The sequence below is a fragment of the Solanum dulcamara genome, chromosome 3 (genome assembly GCF_947179165.1).
Source record: "Solanum dulcamara chromosome 3, daSolDulc1.2, whole genome shotgun sequence".
NCBI lineage: Eukaryota > Viridiplantae > Streptophyta > Magnoliopsida > Solanales > Solanaceae > Solanum > Solanum dulcamara.
Window position 1 is genome coordinate 71,122,896 of NC_077239.1, and position 21,808 is coordinate 71,144,703.

At 36.8% G+C, this 21,808-nt stretch overlaps 2 protein-coding genes across 3 annotated transcripts in view; one reads left to right on the forward strand and one right to left on the reverse strand.

The window, feature by feature from the left end:
• LOC129882795 (uncharacterized) overlaps positions 1-12,493 on the forward strand; it is a 41,912-nt gene extending 29,419 nt beyond the window's left edge. Inside the window, exons 13-20 of one of the 2 annotated variants that reach the window (XM_055957245.1) lie at positions 2,195-2,282; positions 7,446-7,520; positions 8,694-8,777; positions 9,090-9,233; positions 10,283-10,364; positions 11,600-11,682; positions 11,819-11,873; positions 11,992-12,493. In XM_055957245.1, coding sequence (XP_055813220.1) covers positions 2,195-2,282; positions 7,446-7,520; positions 8,694-8,777; positions 9,090-9,233; positions 10,283-10,364; positions 11,600-11,682; positions 11,819-11,873; positions 11,992-12,048 — 668 coding nt within the window. In that variant the 3' untranslated portion in view covers positions 12,049-12,493. Of the gene's footprint in view, positions 1-2,194; positions 2,283-7,445; positions 7,521-8,693; positions 8,783-9,089; positions 9,234-10,282; positions 10,365-11,599; positions 11,683-11,818; positions 11,874-11,991 lie in introns of those variants that run through there. The other variant, XM_055957247.1, reaches the window with a different exon arrangement.
• Positions 12,494-14,604: 2,111 nt separating this feature from the next.
• On the reverse strand, positions 14,605-21,561 carry LOC129882796 (ETO1-like protein 1). The gene is made up of 5 exons (XM_055957248.1): positions 20,548-21,561; positions 18,730-20,442; positions 16,550-16,841; positions 15,669-15,978; positions 14,605-15,056 (listed from the first exon to the last, which is right to left on the reverse strand). The coding sequence occupies exons 1-5, from the start codon at positions 20,670-20,672 to the stop codon at positions 14,836-14,838; spliced, it is 2,661 nt and encodes an 886-aa protein (XP_055813223.1). The 5' UTR covers positions 20,673-21,561; the 3' UTR covers positions 14,605-14,835.
• Between the last annotated feature and the right edge of the window lie 247 nt (positions 21,562-21,808).

Below are 21,808 nucleotides of genomic sequence, written 5' to 3' on the forward strand. Positions count from 1 at the left end.
CACTCCTTGCTTTAGGAATTGCAAAATTTTGGTCTTCTATCTTGGGATCTCCACACTTGATAACTGAAAGTGGCCTTGTGAATAAATTTGCAGATTCGTCTTTGGGCTTTTAGTGAACTAAATTCATTTCTCGTCCTGAATGCAACCCTTGACTACTAAATCTTTTTAGCATGTCTTCTTGCTTCGTTTGCATCTTGAATTTAAACTCTACCCATTTTATTTTCCTGAAACATAGATTACTCCATTACTTCAATTTCTTTAGGAATGTTGAAAGGAGAGCTCCTTTAAACCGAGCAAGAATTCTCATGTTCAGAAGTGCATGTTGAGGAGATGAGGATGCTGGGATGGATATGTGGACATACTAGGAATGATAAGATTATGAATGAGGTTATTCAGAAGAAGGTGGGAGTGGCCTCTGTGGCAGACAAAATGAGAGAAGCGAGATGTAGATAGTTTGGGCATGTGCAGAGGAGGGGGGTCGATGCCCTAGTTAGGAGGTGCGATTGATTGGATTTGGGGGTTATGCGGAGGGGTAGGGGTAGACCGAAAAAGTATTGGGGAGAGGTAATTAGACAGGATATGGCACAACTCCATATCACCGAGGACATGACCTTAGATAGAAAGGAGTGGAGGTCGCGAATTAGGGTAGAAGACTAGGTAGAGGTAGAATGTTGTCTTGCCTTGTGACGGTTTAGGGTTGGTTTTAGGTCTAGGCGTATCTTTTTTAGTTGTGATGTTATTGCCATAGATTACCACATTATTTTGCTATTGTTATTGTTCTTGTCTTGTAAAATTTGCATCACATTTCGTTTTAGCCATATGCTATATATATTGTTTCTCTCTTATTTGGGGATGATAATTTTGAGCCGAGGGTCTTTCAGAAACAGCCTCTCTATCACAATGAGGTAGTGGTAAGGTCTGCGTACATCCTATCATTCCCGGACCCCACTTGTGGGATTTATTGGGTATGTTGTTGTTGTTGCATTCTCGAATTCTTCATCTCCAGCATATTCTTTCTTCAGATAATTTCAAATTTCTTTTGGTGATGTGAGACATAATTCTTGTGAAAATAGTTATTTAACAGCAGCAAACAGAGTTGCCTTCGCCTTAGACTTCGTGGTTTTCTTTTCCTTGTGACTTTCATTTGAGCTACGATGAGATTATTTGTTAGCGGATTAAATTTCATAATCCTCTTCCACAGCTTCTCATTGATCAAGATCCTCCAAGTAAGTTTCCATTCTCACAGCCCATTATTGATAACTTTCACCATAAAAAACAGGTGGAGCCATTCGTGAAAAACTATGTTCAGAATTCATCTCTTCACTCATGGGTCCCTCAAGAAAAATGGCTCTAGATACGAATTGTTGGTTTTAAAGTGGAAGAAATGACAGGAAAAGAATAAAAATACTAAAGAAATGAAAAACAAGAAACAAAGCTTATGAACTGAAGTTGAAAGATCGATGTATTTTCACTGTAGTCTAAAAATACAATTTATAATAGAAATACTAACTTCTAAACCTAAAAATAAGTAAAAAGATCAGCCGGAAATACCAAACTCCTAAAGTCTAGAAAATACTATCTATTCAAAATTCAAATAGAAATCAACGCCTAGTTAAAAGGGCTAACTAGTTGACTAGGTCTATCTTAATAAAATCACTTTGCTTAGTGGCATGGATTTTGTTTCGAATCTCAAAGATCTGGGCATCATTTCCCGCACCCTTGCGAGAGTAAGTCCGCTTAGATGAATTCCAGATCTTTTCAGAAGGATCAAGCAATAAATATTACTTAGAAATTCGAGGGTGCATGATGTTTAGAAGCCATGTCATCACAAGGGAATCTGATATGGGTTTTCTCTGGAGTAGTTGATTATAATTTTTATTTGTCAGCTGCTATGTCATGTCTTAACTTTTCTAATTTCTCTCTGATGCTAAATTAAACGTCTGTGAATTTTTTGTAAATATGCGGTTGCTGAGTTCTTTCTTTCTTTCATCTTGTTTGATGAAACTGTGCTCATGAGCTTTCTAAGGTCTATTTAAAGGATCCACTATCCTTACGCTTGTGAAGTACTGTTGTCATATTTTTCATTGTTTTAAAGGACTTAGACTTTCCACCTTAAGTTTCGTATAATATATTGAGACTTTTACAGATAGAATGGAATTCTTAAACTAGTATTCTTTGTAATTCTATATGCTAGAGAATATGGTCGTTTGCTTTGAGGATCAAGATTCTGGGAGGTGCTTGAAAGGGTATCCAAATGAAGATGAAAATTATATAACTAAAATGTACGTCCCTTATATTTCACTTCCACATCTTTTTTGTTGAGTTGTCTTCTACTTTCTAGATAACTGCTAAATATTGTTTCTATTATTTCCACATCTTTTGTGTTGAGTTGTTTTCTACATTATAGACAACTGCTAAATGCTGTGGATGTTTAGTGTGGATTCTCGAGTGATCAAATATGTGTACTCATGTTTTGGTTTAAACTTCGTCGCATCATAGCTGTTTTATTTGAGTCCTTTGGATTTCCATCTCTTGATATTTCATCAAGTGTCGGAAAGTAATATGCGGAAAATGTACTCCTATTTTCCCGGGATTTCATGAAACTAATCTCTGTGAAGACAATGTGGTCTTATTTCCTCGTATGAATTTCTTAATTTAGTGATTAAGTATTTCCTCCTGTGTAAAAAATAAGTAAGAGAAGATATTTATTGATGACTTGATGATCCGCTGAATACAAGACTATTTATAGGTCTCAACACAATACACATATGATATTTACTTATGTCTGACAATATTTAACTTGAGAATTTAACTGTTATAAAATTGGACTCTTAACATTATAGCAGAGGAACAATTCACTTCTAACACCTCCTTTCAAAAAATTTGAATCTTGGTGAAAGTTGATTATTGTGCATAACAAATACCTTCTTATAGTTGCTCATAAAGTAAAGTGAAGAAATTTTATTAAGGAAATCAGTACCAAGAAGGTACTGTACAGATTACAAATACTCCGTACTTGATCAGGACCTACACAAGAACAGCGTCTAACAGATCCATGAAATCAGAAATGCTAAATACAATTTCTCTTCTAAGCCAACAGAACAGGTTCTGGAAACATTTAAATTTTACAAATTCGTTCATCTCCTTTTTTCCTCCAAAACATCTTTTATCTCTCCTGCCATACTTTCCAGTTGATACACAGGATTAACTTCCAATTGTTCTTCAGTTTTCTCTTTACACTTTGTCCTTGCCAACAGTTCAATAATTCCTCGAAGCTTTGTGGCATCACCCAGAACACCAAATATATTTAAATTATAGACCAGATCTGCCAGGTTTGATTGAAATATTTCAGCAGACGATTAAGAGATTCAGCAGAAAATATACACAAGAAGCATCTATTACATAAACTGAATCCCCTTTTCTGCAAATTATCCTGGGTCAAGCAAGCATGATAAGCTGCAACCCACCCCAAACATGCAACCTTTTTCCGGGGCCTTAATTTCCACAACAAATTCTAGGGCCAGAATGTCTCTGAATCAAGATACTCATCTTGTTACCATTAATAGCCGGGATTCACCATATATCTTCCCATATTATTTGCAAGCCAAACCCGTGTCTTCCTTGTTTTCTTCAATACTTGTCTGCATTTTCTGCAAAAAAGCACTAGCTTCACCCAATTCCCAATCATTAAAGTCTCTCCGGAGCTGAAATTCCCATCCGTTTTCCATAAACCAATATTATCATCACCATGCTATAAATGACTGGAAATTGGATAGCATCAGAAGGTCCTTATGTCAAGGCAACAAGGAAAAGAGAAGCTTTCACTTGACCAAGTAGAAAGAAGTAATTATAGGTAAAAAGCAAGGTGGCCCTAGGTATCAGAAACTTGAAATTACAAAACAAGCCTCTGAAGATGAAATGGTTGTGGAGGTTCATCCATAAAGTCAACTTTTGTGGGACAGAGACATCAAGATAAAATATGGGGAGGAAGACTAGTGGATGACTAAGGTGGTTATCACTCCATATGGGGTCAGTGTATGGAGATCCATCAGGGCTCACTGGCCATTTTTGAAGGACAATTCATTCATCAAAGTGAATGATGGAAAACAAAGCTCTTTTTTGGAAAGACAACTAGCTAGGGAATGGTAGTTTTCAAGAGAGATTCCCAAGACAGTTTCAACTTGGTGAATTTAGTGGTGCATCAATATAAGACCATGGTAGAAACAAGGACATATCATGAATGGGATATCACTTTCACAAGAATGCTGAATGACTGGGAGATACATAGGGTGACAAAATTTTACAAGACATATTAATCCTTAAGTTGTCTTCAGGAGGGGACTGATTGTTCAGATGGAACGGACACAGCTCTGACTTATTGAAGTGAGGGATGCTTATAAAATGATGAGCCGGGCAAACTTTCAAATTGTAGACTGGTATTGTAAATACATTTGGAAGACCAAAATCCCACAGAAGGTAGCCTGCTTTGTTTGGTTATTAGCAAAAGAGGCTTTCCTTACTCAGGATAATCTGGCAAGAAGAAAGATAACTCTCTGCTCAAGATGTTTTCTTTGTGGAGAGAAGAAGTGACAGTTAATCATCTATTTCTACACTGCAAAATTACAGTTCAGCTTTGGAGACTTTTCATTAGTCTTAGAGGCATTTCTTGGATAAAGTCTGAAAAGATTACTGAAGTTTTACATATTTGGAAGGAAGCAGGAGTTCGGGCAGAAGACAAGAGTAGATGGAGAACTGTCCATGCAAGCATTTGGTGGACAATCTGGAAAAAGGAATTCCAAATGTTTTGAAGATTTGAGTAACTCAGCGCACAAGATCAAATGGAACTACCTTCTGCTTCTTCTTTTTTTTTTGGGTGTAAACAGACTGATTCAAGAGAATTCTGTTGATATAGTTGATGTTATAGATACCATTTAGGATAGAAGGAATCTAATTCCTTAGACTCAATTGCAAATATGGTTTCAGTACAATCCATGTACTATTTTGGTTATTTATACAAGCTAGTTACAGTTTTTTTTTTAAAAAAAAAGAGGAGACTGGAAAGTGATCCTTTAACAGTCCTATAGACCATCTAACAGTCCATAGTTTAATTTTCCTTCCATTGCCCACCTTTAATTTAATATTATTCTTAAACTCTCCCCATAAACCTGTTATCTGTGTCTACATGGCCACTCCAAAATAGTTCTTAGCATGCTTACCGCTTAGGGTTCCAGAAGCATCCCTTCCATACTTGAGATTATAACTATATCATATAGCATCACCATTATCATCCATTTCTATAACCACTTATAGAGGAGACTCTTGTTTCCTCTAAAACAAGTATCTTGTAATGCTATGGTATTCCTTCTTTCAGGAATTTCCTAGTTCCACTTATATAGATATTTTCCTTGTTTCAAGAATTTCTTTTGCTTCAGTGTAAGCTAATCATATTGTGTATCAAGTACCTTGTTTCCTCAGAATAAGAGGTCTGGCAAGATACAATAACAACAACAATAACAACCCAGTGAAATCCCACAACATGGGGTATGGGGAGGGTAAAGTGTACGCAGACCTTACTCCTACCAAGGTAGGACGGCTGTTTTCGAGAGACCCTCGGCTCAATTGAAGCATAAAAAGAGGTTAGATACTGCTAAAAAGTACAAGAAGTTCAAAGTGTTATGTGAAAGCAAATAACGAAAGCGACACAGATAAAATAGAGTAATCAAAGTACAGAGAGTAGTATATAATAACAGAAATCAGAGCACAAGAAATTATAGTGCGCTCATGCACCTACTAATAAGGAAGAATAACGAGACTTTGTACTAGCCTTCTATCCTAATATGGGTTCTCCACACCCTCATATCTAAGGTCATGTCCTCGGTAAGCTGTAACTGCGTCTTGTCCTGTCTAATCACCTCTCCCCAATATTTCTTCGGCCTACCCCTACCTCTTCTGAAACCATCCATGGCCAACCTCCCACACATCTGTACTGGGGCATCTATGTCTCTCCTCTTCACATGCCCAAACCATCTCAGTCGCACTTTCCGCATCTTGTCTTCCACCGAGGTCACTCCTACCTTGTCCCGAATAGTCTCATTTCTAATCCTGTCGCTCCTGGTATGCCCACACATCCATTTCAACATTCTCATCTTGGCAATTTTCATCTTTTGAACGTGAGAGACCTTAACTGATCAATACTTCGCCCCATATAACATAGCCGGTTTAACCACCACTTTGTAGAACTTGCCCTTAAGTTGTGGTGGAAGAGGTCTGGCAAGATAAAAAAGAAAAAAGGGTCAGGATAGAGATGAGGGAATTGGGGAAGAGAGATAAAAGAGTGGGCTCAGAAGAGAAGAGAAGACCAAAAAAAAATGGGTTGGGTGTCTTTCTTGGATTGGAAAGAATGTTTATCTACTTTCTTTCTTGATTAGGTGTTTTTTTTTTCTTTTTTTTTACATTTAAGTCGTTACGAATAAAGGAGAAGCACGAATATTCAGACGCTAAATGAAGTTTAGGCATTAACTCACTTAATATTTGTTCTATATTGGATTGACTTGTACATTATTAGTGATAGTCTATTTGGTTAGATGAATAATTGTTATAGATTTGGTTAGATGAGTAATTGTTATAGAATCTTTCTTTTCTTTATAAGTGGCGGAGATGAGGATGCTGAGATGGATGTGTGGACACAGTAGGAGTGATAAGATCAGGAATGAGGTTATTCGAGAGAAGGTGGAGTGGCATTTGTGGCAGACAAGATAAGAGAAGCGAGATTGAGATGGTTTGGGCATGTGCAGAGGAGGGGTGCCGACGCCCCAGTTAGGAGGTGCGAGCGGTTGGATTTGGGGGTCATGCGGAGGGGTAGACCAAAAAAATATTGGAGAGAGGTGATTAGACAAGATATGGTGCTCCTCCATATCACCGAGGACATGATCTTAAATAGAAAGGAGTGGAGGTCACGGATTAGGGGAGAAGGCTAGTAGGGGTAAAATGGTGTCTGGCTGTGTGCCGGTTTAGGGTGGTCGTAGGTTTAGGTGTGCCTTTATAGTTGTGTTGTTACTGCCTTTGATTATCACTTTATCACATTACTTTGCTATCATTATTGTTCTTGCTATTCTTCTTGTTCTGTAAAATTTGCATCGCTATCGTTATTGTTCTTGTTATTTTCTTCAATTATCACATTATTTTTCTATCGTTATTATTCTTATTATTCGTTTTTTTTGTGCCTTTATGCTATATATATATTATTATTTTTCTCTGTTACTTGGGACTGTGACTTTTGAGCTGAGGGTCTTTCGGAAACAACCTCTCTATCTCCATAAGGTAGTGGTAAGGTCTGCGTACATCCTACCCTCTCCAGACCCCACTTGTGGGATTTCACTGGGTATGTTGTTGTTGTTGTTTCTTTTCTTTATAAGCCTATTCTTAGTGGCCTTATCCATTTTCAGGCGTATTATTGACTTCGGTAGCGCAGTAGATGAGTTCACATTGAAGCACTTGTATGGGTCTATTGGGCCTTCAAGGTATTATATTTGTTGAATCCTTCTTTTCATCTCTTTTTGCATTAAAGTGAATGATATCAAGGTACTTTGAACTTGTGATGTGCATTTACCTGTAAATCCTAGTTCGCGAGCGGTACTTTTCTTTTTGTTTTCAGTACTCCCTTTCAGAATGTTATGGTACAACATGCCTTCTAACTAGGCTCAAAGAATGTACTTATTTGGAAATCATTGTAGCCCAGTTAATTGGCTAGGTTCTTCCACCTTGTTTGTGGGGTTCGACACCCCCACCTTGTAATACCCTCACCAAATTTCCCTTCCCTCCCCCCCTTATGTATAATGAAATATTTGGATAAAGAGAAGGATTGTACATATTTGCCTGATATAGAATTCAGATGTCATTTTCAGTCATGTTTGCGTACCATGCAATATTGACTTCTGAATTGAGAACACTACTGAGTTCTTTATTTGCTACCATGAATTATGGTGTGGTCATCTTTATAACCTTGTCTATTATGTTGATATAAGATGAGGGGTATGTGACAGCTTTATGTCTCTCTCTCTCTCTCTCTTGGTTTCCTGGCTGAATGTTACTTTAGCATGTATATTTTATTAACAACCACACACACTATCAATATTTAGTGGCTACACCACTCACCCTTGTTATCTGCTTACCTTAGAGCATATCCAGCACACACTCGTAGTAATTTTAAATGGGTTGATCTAAAGAAGTTAGTATATCAAAGCAACAAGGATGGCCATATTACGGGACACGCCACCCAAAAAAATGATTCTTCATAATGGTAATATGGTTGCTTGAGTGTATCACTTAATCTAGTAATTCTGTCGCTATAGCTAGTGTTAGGTTACTAGTTGTCCATTTCATCCACACTGGATAACCAGCTGAGCATTACCATTTTCTTACTTTAATATGGGCTAAGCGCAGGCCTTCCTACAATCTCTGGAAGTATTGGGCTGAACATGTTTCATTAGGGAAGTTTTTTGATAAGCTTAAATGATGGGATGTTCGTCCTCTACTTTTTGTGCTGGGGAATGTATAGTTAAGAGGTCATAAAATCTCTTTTGCTGCTCCTAGCCATTTTTTCTGTGGTATCTTGAGAATTTGTACCACCTTTTTTTATTCTTACATATTTCTCTTTATTTTTCTCAGTTCTGTTTCCTTTTCTTTCTTCACAGAGATGAACAAACTTATGAATATTCTCCACCTGAAGCTCTTTTGAATGCAAGTTGGTACCAAGGGCTGACTCCCACCACCATGAAGTATGTCAATTTCTTGTTGATTGTGAATTTTGGTTTTGGTTATATGCCCTATTATTATGTCAGTGTACACTCCACTGTTCTATAACATAACTTCTGCACTTGACATGTATGTCTTTTAAGCATAGAATCTGTAAGTTGGAATTGAATGACATTCTGAAGGCCAGTAGATTTTTGTTCGTCATTTTGGTTGGTATTTACTGAATATAACTTCATTCATTAAACACAAGAACATCAGCCTTGTTATAATTGTTTTATTGTATATGTTACATGCACTAGTCTCATGGAGCTTCTCATTATGTCTTTGTTTAACAGGTATGATATGTGGAGTGTTGGTGTAGTGATCTTAGAACTGGTTTTGGGTACGCCAGACGTGTTTCAAGTAAGTTCTAGGACGCGTGCTCTTTTGGATCAGCACCTGGAGGGTTGGAATGAAAGCTTGAAGAAGCTTGCCTATAAGTAAGTCCAGTTTAGATCAATGATTATTTTATACCTTTTCAACTTCGTTAAAAACAATTCCCGTGTTAACCATATTTGTTGCATTTATGTCCATTCTTTTGCTCAATGAAAACTGATCAGTATTTGATTTACGATATTGGTAGCATAAAATAAGGAGAGTTACGATGTCTTCAGTTAATCATGCACAAAAAGGCATTGTAGATTCGCCTTTAGGATAGCAGCGAAGGCAAGATGTCTCTGTTCTGCACAGTTGACATCAGAACTGTGACGATTAAAAGATGATGCAATTATATCTTAGCCATGACACAAATTTCTGCAGTAAAGTGTGTTTAAAGTGATAGGAAATATGGAGAAAAGGAGAGAGTGGGACTGTGAGAGAACAAAAGAGATGTATTGAAGACCTGATGATTTGCTGCAAGACACACCTCTTCATAAGTGTTAAGCACAACACGTGTGATAATTCTTCTAATAAACATTCTTATGCTAATGATTAAGACTCTAATACTGATCTTAATTTACTCCTCTTAGTGGTGGACCTGCAGCCTGTAATTTGATAGGGTATCACATATGGCCCAAGACTTAATTGAAATAGGTAGTGTCCTTTTGGTAGTTATTAACAACTAATATAGATTTCAAATTTAATTTCAGATGACTAAATATTCATTAGAAAATAAAAAGGAAGTTAAATACCTCAAACAATTAAGCAAATTGGCATTGTGCCGAGTGCACAGTTAATTTGGGACTTTTTCTTTGCGAATTCACCAAGAGTCTCTTTGCAATTGAATTTCGAAATTTTTTCCACTTTTATCAGTATCTTTCTAAGATACTTCAGCGGATATTTGCTCTGATCAATTTGTGCTACTTGTTACTCATTGCATTTGAGAAGAAAGGATTTTTCTTAGTATAGTTCAATAAATGACTTTTACACTTTTTATGTGGTTGGTCTAATGATGGGAGCATAAAAAAGATAGTGTGTGTTTGATGTATTCTATTTTATTCCAGTCAGGTTGACATTCTGCTAATTATAGCTGCAATGTTTCTTTTGACAGACTCAGATCTTTCATGGAAATGTGTATTCTGAGCCCTGGAGTTACCTCAAAACTTCATCAAACTAGATCAAAATATAACCAGGTGAGGTGTCTTCTTTCTAAATCCTATATGTCCACATTCTGTCTGTTGCCTGAGTTTTGTACAAGAGATTTATGTTTGACAATAACTAGTACTCCCTCCGTTTCAATTTGTTTGTGTTACTTTCTTTTTGTCAGTTTTGAAAAAAGAATTTTTTTTCCTTTTTTGGCAACTCTTTAATTCCAATTTTCCACATGGCTTGTTTAAGACCACATGATTACAGGGCATTTTGGTACATTCTAAGTATCTTTAACTTAAGATGACAAGATTGAAAAGCCTTCCTTTCTTTCTTAAACCCCTTCCAAATCAAAACTAAACAAACAAATTGAAATGGAGGGAGTAGTACTTTGCCACTTTCAATTTGATTTAAGTTACTATTCTTAATTGGAATTGTTGCAAAGTGGGGTTTTGTTGGACATATTTATTGAGCAATCACTATGTCATTACGTCAGCTCAGGCTGTTTCTATTATGATGGAGTTACACAAATATAGATTTGATTTATTCAGTGTCATTGGTTTTAACTAATTCTGTATTCTTCTATTCTTTTTCTTTATTGTGTTTCGACAATAAATGGATTTCTGTTATTGAAATACTTTTCCCTGGATGGTGTAGTACCTGATAATATTAGGCAAGAACAGAAATCTCTCACGTGAGAGGAGACATTAGGTGGTGGAAATGTATTACAGTTTCACATCTAACCTGTGAAAAATGTTTTTTCCACATTTCTGAAGCCGACTAGTTTTGGAAGTTATATAACCCAGTAAAAGAATAAACATCTCACATGTAACAGGAAGTATTAGTGGAATCTTGTGATTCAGTTTGACATATATTTGCAAAATGCTTTTCCACATTTCTGAACCTAATGGTTTTGTGAGACAATATTTGTCTGATGATTAGAGTGAATTGTTCTGAGTGTCACTTCTATTCAACATTTGCAGTTAGAAAATCCTAGCTGGTGGTAGTCAGTGATATGTTCTGTCAAAATGCTTTTTCCTATTTTGCTTCTTTTGCGATTTAGATTCTTAGTCTAACTACTAGACTGTATTATTCACCCTTCACATCTTCACACCATCTATTTTGAGAGCTTATTCAATTTCATTGTTTTTGAGGTATGCCACTAAATATTACTACCTGTTTTTATTTCTGGGATAATCTTTATAGATAGGAATGATTAGCTTCAGGGTTTAGAGCTATGGGATTCATTTGTTTTCATTTAAATTCTTGTTTCTTCATTCAGGCCTCAGTTTCACCAGCTCCATGGAAATGCTCTGAAGAGTTCTTTTCTCGTCAAATAAAAAACAGGGATCCTCTGAAGATAGGGTTCGTATTCATGTCTGTCCTACACACTCCCTACCGGAATCCCGAGGCCCTCTTTCCCTTTTCAAAAGGACAATCTATGCGACACAACAATGTTTCAAATTGCTAACTTGCTAAAAATAGTTTTTGATTTCTGCAGGTTCCCAAACATATGGGCACTGCGACTAGTACGTGAATTATTACAATGGAATCCTGTAAGCTGTCTTCAAACAGTCAAATGCTAAAACCTACATTTGATGCATATGTTGTCTATTTGTGTTTCGCGTTGTTAGTATTTGATTCTGTATTCTATTAACTGCATTTTCATTTCAGGAAGATCGACCAAGTGTTGATGAGGCTCTAAAACACCCATATTTCTCGCAAAGGTGATAAAAAAAAATACAAGGTGGGATACCTGCTACCGTATGAACAGCTAAAAGACAACACAACCTGCATACCTTTACCCGAGGTTCTGTGATTCGGATGCCTTGTTGCCCATTCCACAACTCTCTTTCTTGAAAATGGGACCCTGGGGGTTATTTCATTGAACTTATTGCCTGGCTTGTAAGCTGGAAGAATAGAGAAATGGGCAGCAAAGAATGAAGACCTGGGAGAATATGGATATTTAAACGTCTTTACATGGCAGCATGAAATATTTTGAACCAATATTCCAATGTCAATTCTTTGGGAGGATAAGCATGATATGTCTTTTAGGATTTTGGTTACATACACATATAGTATATAGTTTATATAATATAGTGTAATTTAACCGGTTATAGCCAACACAAAAAGTCATGAGCACTATATAAAGCTATGGCAACCTTCATCTTTTGAAGCTTATAGCAGTATCTTTCCGAAGATTTATCCTTCATGAAAGATTAAACTCATCTAGCTTTAGTGCAGTTGATTTCTGCAAAAACCAAGAAGACCCAGAAGCAGCACTTCAATAGGGTCGCACTTGTCCATCAAATAGGGCACTATAACTGATCAAATAATTTCCCTTAAAAGTGATGACCACTTTTTGGTTTTGGATATTGTCACTGGTCATTCTATTCTTCGTGTTCTTGAGGGGGGGAAAAAAAAATCAGTCCTTAACTGGAATACCAAGAACTGATACTGGAGTTACCTTTGCTTTTGTCTCTTAACCATGACTTCTCCTATGGTTCAGCAATAACACCGTTCCTATTAACTACCAGTAGTACTGTGAAAGGGTGTGGTTAGATGGTTGGCCAAATATTTGGGATTTGATCAATGAGAATGGATTTTTTTGTTTTGTTGGAAGTGCTTTATCCCTCTTAGCCATGAGTCCAGATTAATTTAGGCGCATCCAACGTCTCACGAAGGCAAATAATCTCCCCAAGCAAGATAAATAAATAAACGACTACTACTAAGCTAAACCTTACCTTACAAATCTCATAATGGACAAAATTATTTTTTTTTGTGGCAAACAGTTCAAAGAAACTAAACATCAAGAACTGGGGAAATCAATGTAAATTTTTAATTATAAACAACAATGAGTGAACTCCAAGATTTATATGGACCTCAAAAATTGACTATACTAATCATGACAAAAATTTGTTGGTGTTCCTTGACAACAACATAAAATAAAATAAATTCCCAAGTACAATGTTAGCATACGACTCATTACATCCCTTGGATTTCTTAGATATCCCAAGTATGACTACCTTAATAAATAACAAAACCTTAAATTTGAATGGAACTCACGAATCAAAAATATCTTTTTAAAACCCATCAGACTTCCAACTTATCATAATTAGTAATGCAAGCAATTTTGCAGTCAATCTCTTATCCTCAAGAACATCATCAGAAATAAGAATCTTTCCTCTAATTTCTGATCTGGGTTTCCTCTTAATTGCACACATAACAAAATCTTTAGTCTCATTTTATTTCAATTTACGAAAAAGAATGTTCGGTACAAGGAAAATGTTTTCGATGAAAAATATTTTTTTGGAAAGTGTTTCTTTTATTTATTTTCTTGTGTTCGGTGTGTAAGTAAAGAATATTATCCTAAAAACTTTTGTATATAATCTACAAAAATATTATGGAAAGGTGGGGGTAGAGGTTAGAGGTGGGAGGTAATAGGGATGGGGGATATATAGGAGTGGGGGTGAAAATGAAGTGGGGGGAGGGTCAATGTGGAATATACTTGTGAAACTTGTTTGTAAGAACTTGTTTTTAGAATAAATATTTTTCAAAAAAATTGATCAATCGAACATGAAAAAATTAAAAAATGCTTTTCAGAAAATGTTTTTGTCCATGAACAGACAGTTGGTGTGAAGGCTGGGGCAGGGGCGGAGGCAGAGGGCTGCAAGGGGGTCAACTAAGAATCAGATTTGAAAAGGGACACTGAATGAAACTTTTACAATTAACTCGGTTTGGAAAAGAATCTCCTTTGGCTTTAGCAAATGAGCACACAAATCTTCCAAGTCAATATAGAAGCTTTCTTTAGCAAATCTCTTGTTTCTTTCTTTAATTCAACATTTCCTTAGGGATCTAGTGTTTAAAAAGCTTAGTTGAGCTTGCAATATCGTGAAAGATTCGTAAGTGAGTTGTCAAGTGCCACACGATATGCTTAATAAAAGTCTAAGTCCATGACGTGGTATTAAAGCTAAGGTTATCACTAGGGGAATGGCAATGGAGAGAGACATCAATGCTGCTAGCACCACCAACATTATACAGGATGCTAGGGAGAAGCACCAAAAGGGAAGAAGGAACCATAAGAAGAATGAGGATCTATTGTCCGACCCTACACCAAGCGAAGCGTTAACGTCCTACTCACCTTCGGCCACTGAGGCGAGTGATGACGCAATAATATTAGAATCATAATACTAGTCAACTTCAAAAATGTCGGAAGAAATTATCAAAAACAAATTGGAGAAATATTTTTCCAGAAATGCAAAAGTTTAAGAGAAATAACTCTAGAGAGAGGAGAGAATAAAGATTTTCATTAAATATAAATAATATTAACAAAGAATTTTGGAGCATATTACAAAATTTTGGAACTAGGATAAAAAAAGTGAGGCTCCCTATGGCATACAATTGAGGAAGAATTTCTGGGGAGGTGAAGAGGTAAAAGGAGAAAAGTCTTTCTCAATTTGCCCGAAATATTTTACTTCTTATGCTTCATACCTCTTGTTATTGCATATCTCGTTTCTTTCAAGGTTCTTGACTGTTCACACGACTATGAAGTTCCAACATTTCTTGATGGTTTGGGTCAACAGAGAGAGCAGCTCGACAATCTCGCAACGCACCCATAACATCGCCTATATGCTCGTGAAATGCAGCACGCAGGTGTAGAAGATGAAGATCAGCTTTAAATGCAATCGCCCTCGACAGTTCTTCAATGGCTTCCTTCTCCTTGTGGTTGTCCATCAGAACTACGACCAATTAACAAACCGTTAATCAAAAGAGTGTTAAATTCTATGCAGATGAAATAAAAACGGTTTCTAACCTATACTATAATCAGTTAAGACTCAGTGGTAGTGCAAAAGATCTTCACTGTCAGTCTAAGCTACGCGGCTCTTCACTTTCGATGCCGCGCCTGTGTAGGATTCTCCAAAACTACAACTACTTTTGGAGAATCCGACACACATCCATTGATATTTTTGAAGAGTCCAAGCAACATAGCTGCCAGTGCATACAATTAAGTCCTAACGAAAACATGTCGTCAAAGAAGCTATTGCAATTGCCGGAAATACTATGTTTACTAACTGCACAAATATAGACGGGGAAGGTTAAATTTTCTCATAAAGGGCCATCTTGATTTACTATTTGTATATGTTATTAATAAAATCAAAACCATATAAGAAATTTAAGTTCCAATGAGTAATTTGATGCTGTATTTATTATTAATAGAAGTCATATATAGATCTAAGTATCTATATATATGCAAATCTAACTTTATAATAAGTGAAACAATGTTTTCTTCTCCAGATCAAGACAAAAAAACTAAAAACTGAACATAGGGTTGAAAAAGAGGGAACTATTACCTGCAGCTCGATATCTGTAAGGGTAAACTCTAAGAGGATCTAGACGAGTGACCATCTCTAAGTCAGCCTTTGTGCGGTCACGATCACAATACTCTGATCTCTTCTCGTAGGCAGATGCATTATTCTTGGCCTTCTCAATCAGTTTGGTCATCTCGTCATAAGCAGCCACCTTATCATTTCTCAAGAAATGGACACGAGCAAGACCTTGGTGAGCCCGGGTATGCCGGATTTTAAGGGCATTAATGTAGCAATCAGCTGCAGCATCCAATTTACCGCAGTCGACATAGACACTGCCAAGATTGTTCAGGGCCTACCAAAGTTCAATCAAGGAAAACATGTCACAGCTACGCACACTTTTAGTAGTAGCAACTTAACAAAAGATTAGAAAAACATAAGAACCACTGTTAGAAGGGGAGACATTTTTGTCCTCTTTCTATGATACTATCCAAACGTCCCCCACTACAATAGGAATTGTGTTGGCTAAGCTAAGCATGTGAGAAATATTTGAGTGCATAGTGAACCATTGAACCATGAGTTCTTGCTGCTCTATTACCATTTCAGATGTGCAAAACTACCCTCATCTGAATGCTTACGTTATTTGAGGAGAGAGAAATATTCTACATACCTACTTAGGGGGAGTTGTAGCTGCCCCTGTTGTGGCAGAAACTAGTCTATACTGTTTTTTGTTATAATTTCAACCCTCTTGGTACCTTTTTAATAAACTTTACCTCATCAAAAAATAAAATCGAAAAAGCACCACTATTCCTTGTTAGCACCGTATGAATACAGTTTAGTTGCTACACTCAATCTACAAATTTAGCATGGCTACCTAGAAATTCATTTTTGAATTGTGTGGAGATTCTGGATAGAGAGCGACATACCTGACCTTTGCGAAGCCTATCTGAAGGGCATCGCAAGGCGTCCTCGAGAAGTGATATGACAGTTGATGAACAAGATGCATCAAGGCTAGAGTCAGCTAAAGCATACGCTTTCAGGAAGAATGCTTCAAAAGATCTCTTGATGCTGATAGACTCTTCTGCTTTATGTAGACCTTCTTCACAGTGGCCAGTATCATATAAGATCCATCCCTCATAGACCAGACTTTCGTGTTCACTAGATGCATGCTGGCGAGCCAACTGTAAACTCCTCATGGCTGCATCTGGACAATTCAATCTGAAAAAGTATGAAAGTGTGTGAAACGTCATTCAGTTCTCTATTTCTGCTAATAAAGCGTTGATTATTGGCATATAGATAATCCTCTATGAAGAAAATAAAGTAGAGTCAATCCTCACTTAGAGCAAGATGGAGAGGAAGTCCATAGTATCACAGAGGACAAGGAAAATGTTATCGCAAGGTAATAACTATTAGGCAAGGCCTTCAAATCATCCGAACTTAGTCATCTTAAGAAGATTAGGCAACGCCCTTAAGTTCTATAGGTTGACTGCATGACAGCATGTGCATGGTCTTAGGGACACAAGGTTAAAGAGAATGAATGAATATCACAGTATTAGAAATATACTAGAGTTTGCAATCAACCTTAAATTTTGTAAGGAGTTGAAGCTACTGAAATCAGTAATCTAGAATTTCTGATATTATCAAGAGTATCTACAGTAGTTGCTAGACATAATTGTCAGGTATGAGCATTGTATATTTACCCCTGGAAACATTAAGGATGAAGTGGATATATTAGTCTGTTATTTACTTCGAAAGTAGACAGTAGACACAGAATTATCCACAGGACTAAATCACCGTTTCCAATATTGTTGGGGGAGAGGGACGAGACTTTCTCCCATGGAATTAAAGGGCATTTCCACCCTCATCTCGACACACCCTTTTTACTTCGAAATTACATAAGATCACTTTCATTTATGAGAACTTTCAAACTTCTCAAACATCACCTTCTACTCCAGTTTGTTGATAATTCTTCCTTAAAATGCTGCATAATTTTGCTTTATCAAAAAAGGTACTCTATCGGTTCACATATGCTACAACCTGCACCTAATCAAACAAGATTTTAATTTCATTTCAAACATAGCTGCACAACAGGGTCTCATTCAAATAAGGTTTTCTGGTGCTTAAGAGTGATGATCCCTGCCCTCTCTCCTTCACCTTCTGGCCAAAAGAAAAATAAATTCCGAACACCAAATAAAAAAACCTAGAAAGGAAACCAAAAAAGAATTACACTTTCTCCATTCCAGAATGATGGGGTTTGGAGTACAAAGCTCAACTAGTCTATTTTTTATGTGAATTTGAAACCAAGCTAAGACCTTAAGACGAAGAGAGTGTTCAACCAATCACGACAAGCAGCCTTGCACTAAGCAAGTCATAGTCCCAGCTTTCGAATTCTTTGTTTATTTAAACGTTCTGTAACTAAATAAAAATACTCTAATTTACAGTTTTATAGTTAAAAGAGTATGAAATATATTTGAAAAAAAAAAAGAAAAAACATTAGTTGACACCTCAAATAGTAGTAATGCAAATCCTTACAGGACGCGGAATCATTTATATAATTTAAAATAACATCGGCTAGGTTTGAAACCTGCATCGTGCATACTAAGCCTAGTATTTAAGTGGATAAGCATAGAGGAGCGTGCCCATTATCCCCGAATTTCAAGGGAAGCAGTTGTTCCTAGGGGTGACCCAAATGGATTTATTGGTAATCAAGAAAAAAATTACAATATTAGCATACATCATTTCTTGTACCCACCAGAGCCAGGGCCTTCCAAATAGGAAGAAACAGACGAACACACAAACAAAACAGAGACAAGCTGCAATTTTTGGAGATGAAATGAGATATAGCAACAACAAAGCCTGGAGGTCTAATACCATACAGGAAAATATTTTGTTGTCTTAGCAGAGTAAGTATGGATCCAAGAAATTGTATGTTTTGACTAGTATAACAGAAAGCCACCTCACAGGTCAAAAATATAAGTTTCACAACAAGAAGTAAAGAACAAGTTTCACAGTCTGAAAAGATTCTGGTGAGCAGCCATTATAACCAATCATCTTTCTGGAAAATGCGAAACACTTTACAAGTCAAATAAATAAAAAGTGGAATTACCGGAGGAGAAGCAAGGACTGTCTGAAGTAAAGAACACCTTTTGCTGCATCAGACTCGAGCATCTGGTATATTACTGAAAGAGATCCAATATCATCAACCGAAGACCATCTATCATACAACTGCAGCCAACAATCAGCTTCTGTCCAATTCTCCACATGCTCGCGCAGAAGAGTACGGAGTTGCAATGCTGCAACTCGTCCTTCAAACACACGATAATCTGGGCAAAGTGTGAGGATTGCCTGTATATCACATATTGCTAATTGGTAATCCTCTAAAGCAAGATAAAAACAAAAGCGGAGTTCCAAGCACTCCAATGCCAGTTTGAATCCCAGGATTCTGTTTATTTCTGAAAGAGCAGCTTGAGCATTTTGCTTCCTCATCAAGGATGCAGCTCGATACATATAGGGGTATGTCAGTGTAGGATCAAGCTCAGTTGCTTTCTCAAGATCATTCCATCTCTTTTCTCCTTCACAATATAGCGAGCTCTCTTGGTACATCCATCCAAGAGGAATTGAGGAAGAAATAACAGAACAGAGTTTCTCATATGCCCAGCGTTTATGACCCCTTAATTGACCTAATCTAGCCAAACCAACAACGGAATAAGTGTGACCCAAATTAAAAGCAGCTTCAAAGAGATGCTCAGCTTCATCAAGCTCTTTCCTAAGAAATTTAACACATCCTAACTGATGATATGCGACCATTTTCTGTTGGCTGGTTTCAGCTGAGTCTACCAGTGTTCTCAAAAAATGAACAGATTCATCTGATCTAGGATCAAGGTTCATCGAAACTTCACTTAACAAACAATAGAGTGAAAATGAGGCAGGACCGATCATAATTGACCTTTGTTGCCTGGTAGTGTTGCTTAACAGTTCAACTACCTGACTGTCTTTCAGAGAATCTGGGAGTTCACGTAAAAATACTTGCAAACATGACGCAGCAAGGACAGGGGAATTCTCTTCAAGGGCACATTCTAGGAGTTCTAGAGCATCTTGTCGACATGAAATTAAAGACGCAAGCTTTCGGTCACAAGCATCCTTGAGGCTTTCACAACAAAACTTATTGGCAAATACCAACATTTCCAACAGCAGATCAGGGGACACTTCATTCAATAAACCGGTTGAGCTGAATTCATTGATGACCCTCATTGCCAAGGGTGAAATATTGTTCTCAGACAAATCGATTTCCTCACAAAACGATTCTGTGAAACAACCATTGAGCATGGTATGAAATGGAGCTGAAAGACCGGCAATTTTCTGCCTGTCACATGCTATTTTCTCATCACCGATTCTAAAAGAAACAGTTCTTGGACAAGAATCCTCATTTGTGGTGATGACTGCATGAGGGCTTAATTTCTTATAGGCAGGCATTTCAGATGCTATGTCTATTGCTCCAAACTCCTTTGCACACTTACCACAACTAGAAAGCAAGTCAGAAATGAGCTCTTCATCTTGCTTCTCATATTTCAACCACGCCCCAAATACAAGTTTTTCATAAACTGTACTTGCTTTCGACCAAGCTGAGCGAAGGCTTCTCCTCATTAATTTAACTTCACCAAGGCCCTTAAAGACCTGAAACTGTAGCAAATAGAGATTTGACCTCTCTTGTGGAGAACATGATTCAAGTTCTTCATGGATTTTTGCTAAAACTTGAACATAATCAACAGGTTTAAAGAATGGAAGAATTGATGGTTCTGGGACCTTGATCAAAGAGTCTCTACAAGCACCAAGAAAATATTTCCAAGTATCAACAAAATGAATAGAATAATAGTATGTGGGTTAACAGAAAAGAAATAAAATTGCAAACTGCCAGCTTACTTACATGGAAGAAGCAGATTCAGATGAAAATTTAGCAAGCTTGCCTCTTTCAACTTGGAGCCATGACTGAGGATTAATAGATTTCAGATGTGTTTCTTTACAAGACTCTGAAGGGAAAAAGGTTCTCATGGGACATAACAGATTAAGCAAGTCCCAGATCTCCACAGTAGCCACAAGGGTTCTCCCCAACAATCCTAAACTTGAAGAGCAAACCAAAATAATACAACAGCTCTCTCACCCTCAGAATCACAAGACTCTGAACTTGTGGAGATCAAAAAAAGAAACAACAGGGCAGCCCGGTGTACTAAGCTCCCGCTATGTGCAGGTTACAGGTTACGGGAAGGGCCAAATTTGTTAAGATCAAAATCACAGTCAAGATTGACAAACGCAAAATCCCCTATCTGGGAAGAACTAATTTACAGATTAACCTAGAAGAAGCACATCTAGACCCACAAAATCTTGATCTTTTCTTATCCAGAATCATTAAAAAGATTTGTTTTTTAAGATCAAGAATGATAAACAGATAAACCTTAAATTCCCTTGACCTTTTTCCTCCCAAAAAAAGGTCAGATTCAGCAGTATACAAGACCAAAAAAGGAACCTCAAAAGACCAAAGACCCACAAAAGATTACGTAAGATCAACAGCACAACACAGACAAATTAACCAAATCTCCCCAAATGACAAATACTCAGAAACACTGACCTTGTTCTTGAAATGTAAAACAGATCAGCAGAAATGACAAGTCCCAAATCAAAAAAAAATAAAAAAATCAAGAACAACCCCACTTACTGTTTTGAGCTTCAATTTACAAAACTGGGAAAAAGACTGCTAAGGCGTGAGATTTTCTGAGGAAAAACTCAGTCTTTCACTTTTCTTTATGCCGTTTGGTAAAAGGGAAAGAGTTGTTTTCCTTTTTGCAATCTACTTTTCCTTTTTTTTTCCAATTTCATTTCTCGTCCGTTGGGTAACAGCTACAGTGCTTATTGGGAATGCAAACATGAACAACTCTGTAAAAATAAAAGCTGAGAGTTAAATTGCCCATTTTGGTCTTTAATATAGTACTTGTACGTAGAGTAATTTATTAAAGGTACATTTTCAACTTTCATTTGAATGTATAGGAAAATATTTAGCATCAAATAAGTAGGTGTTTGACTATGTAATTTGAAGCTCCAATTTTAAAAAATATATATATTTAAAATTAGTGTTTATTTATGATATTTAAATAAATTTAATTTCAAATCTCAAATTACACTAAAAAAAGAAT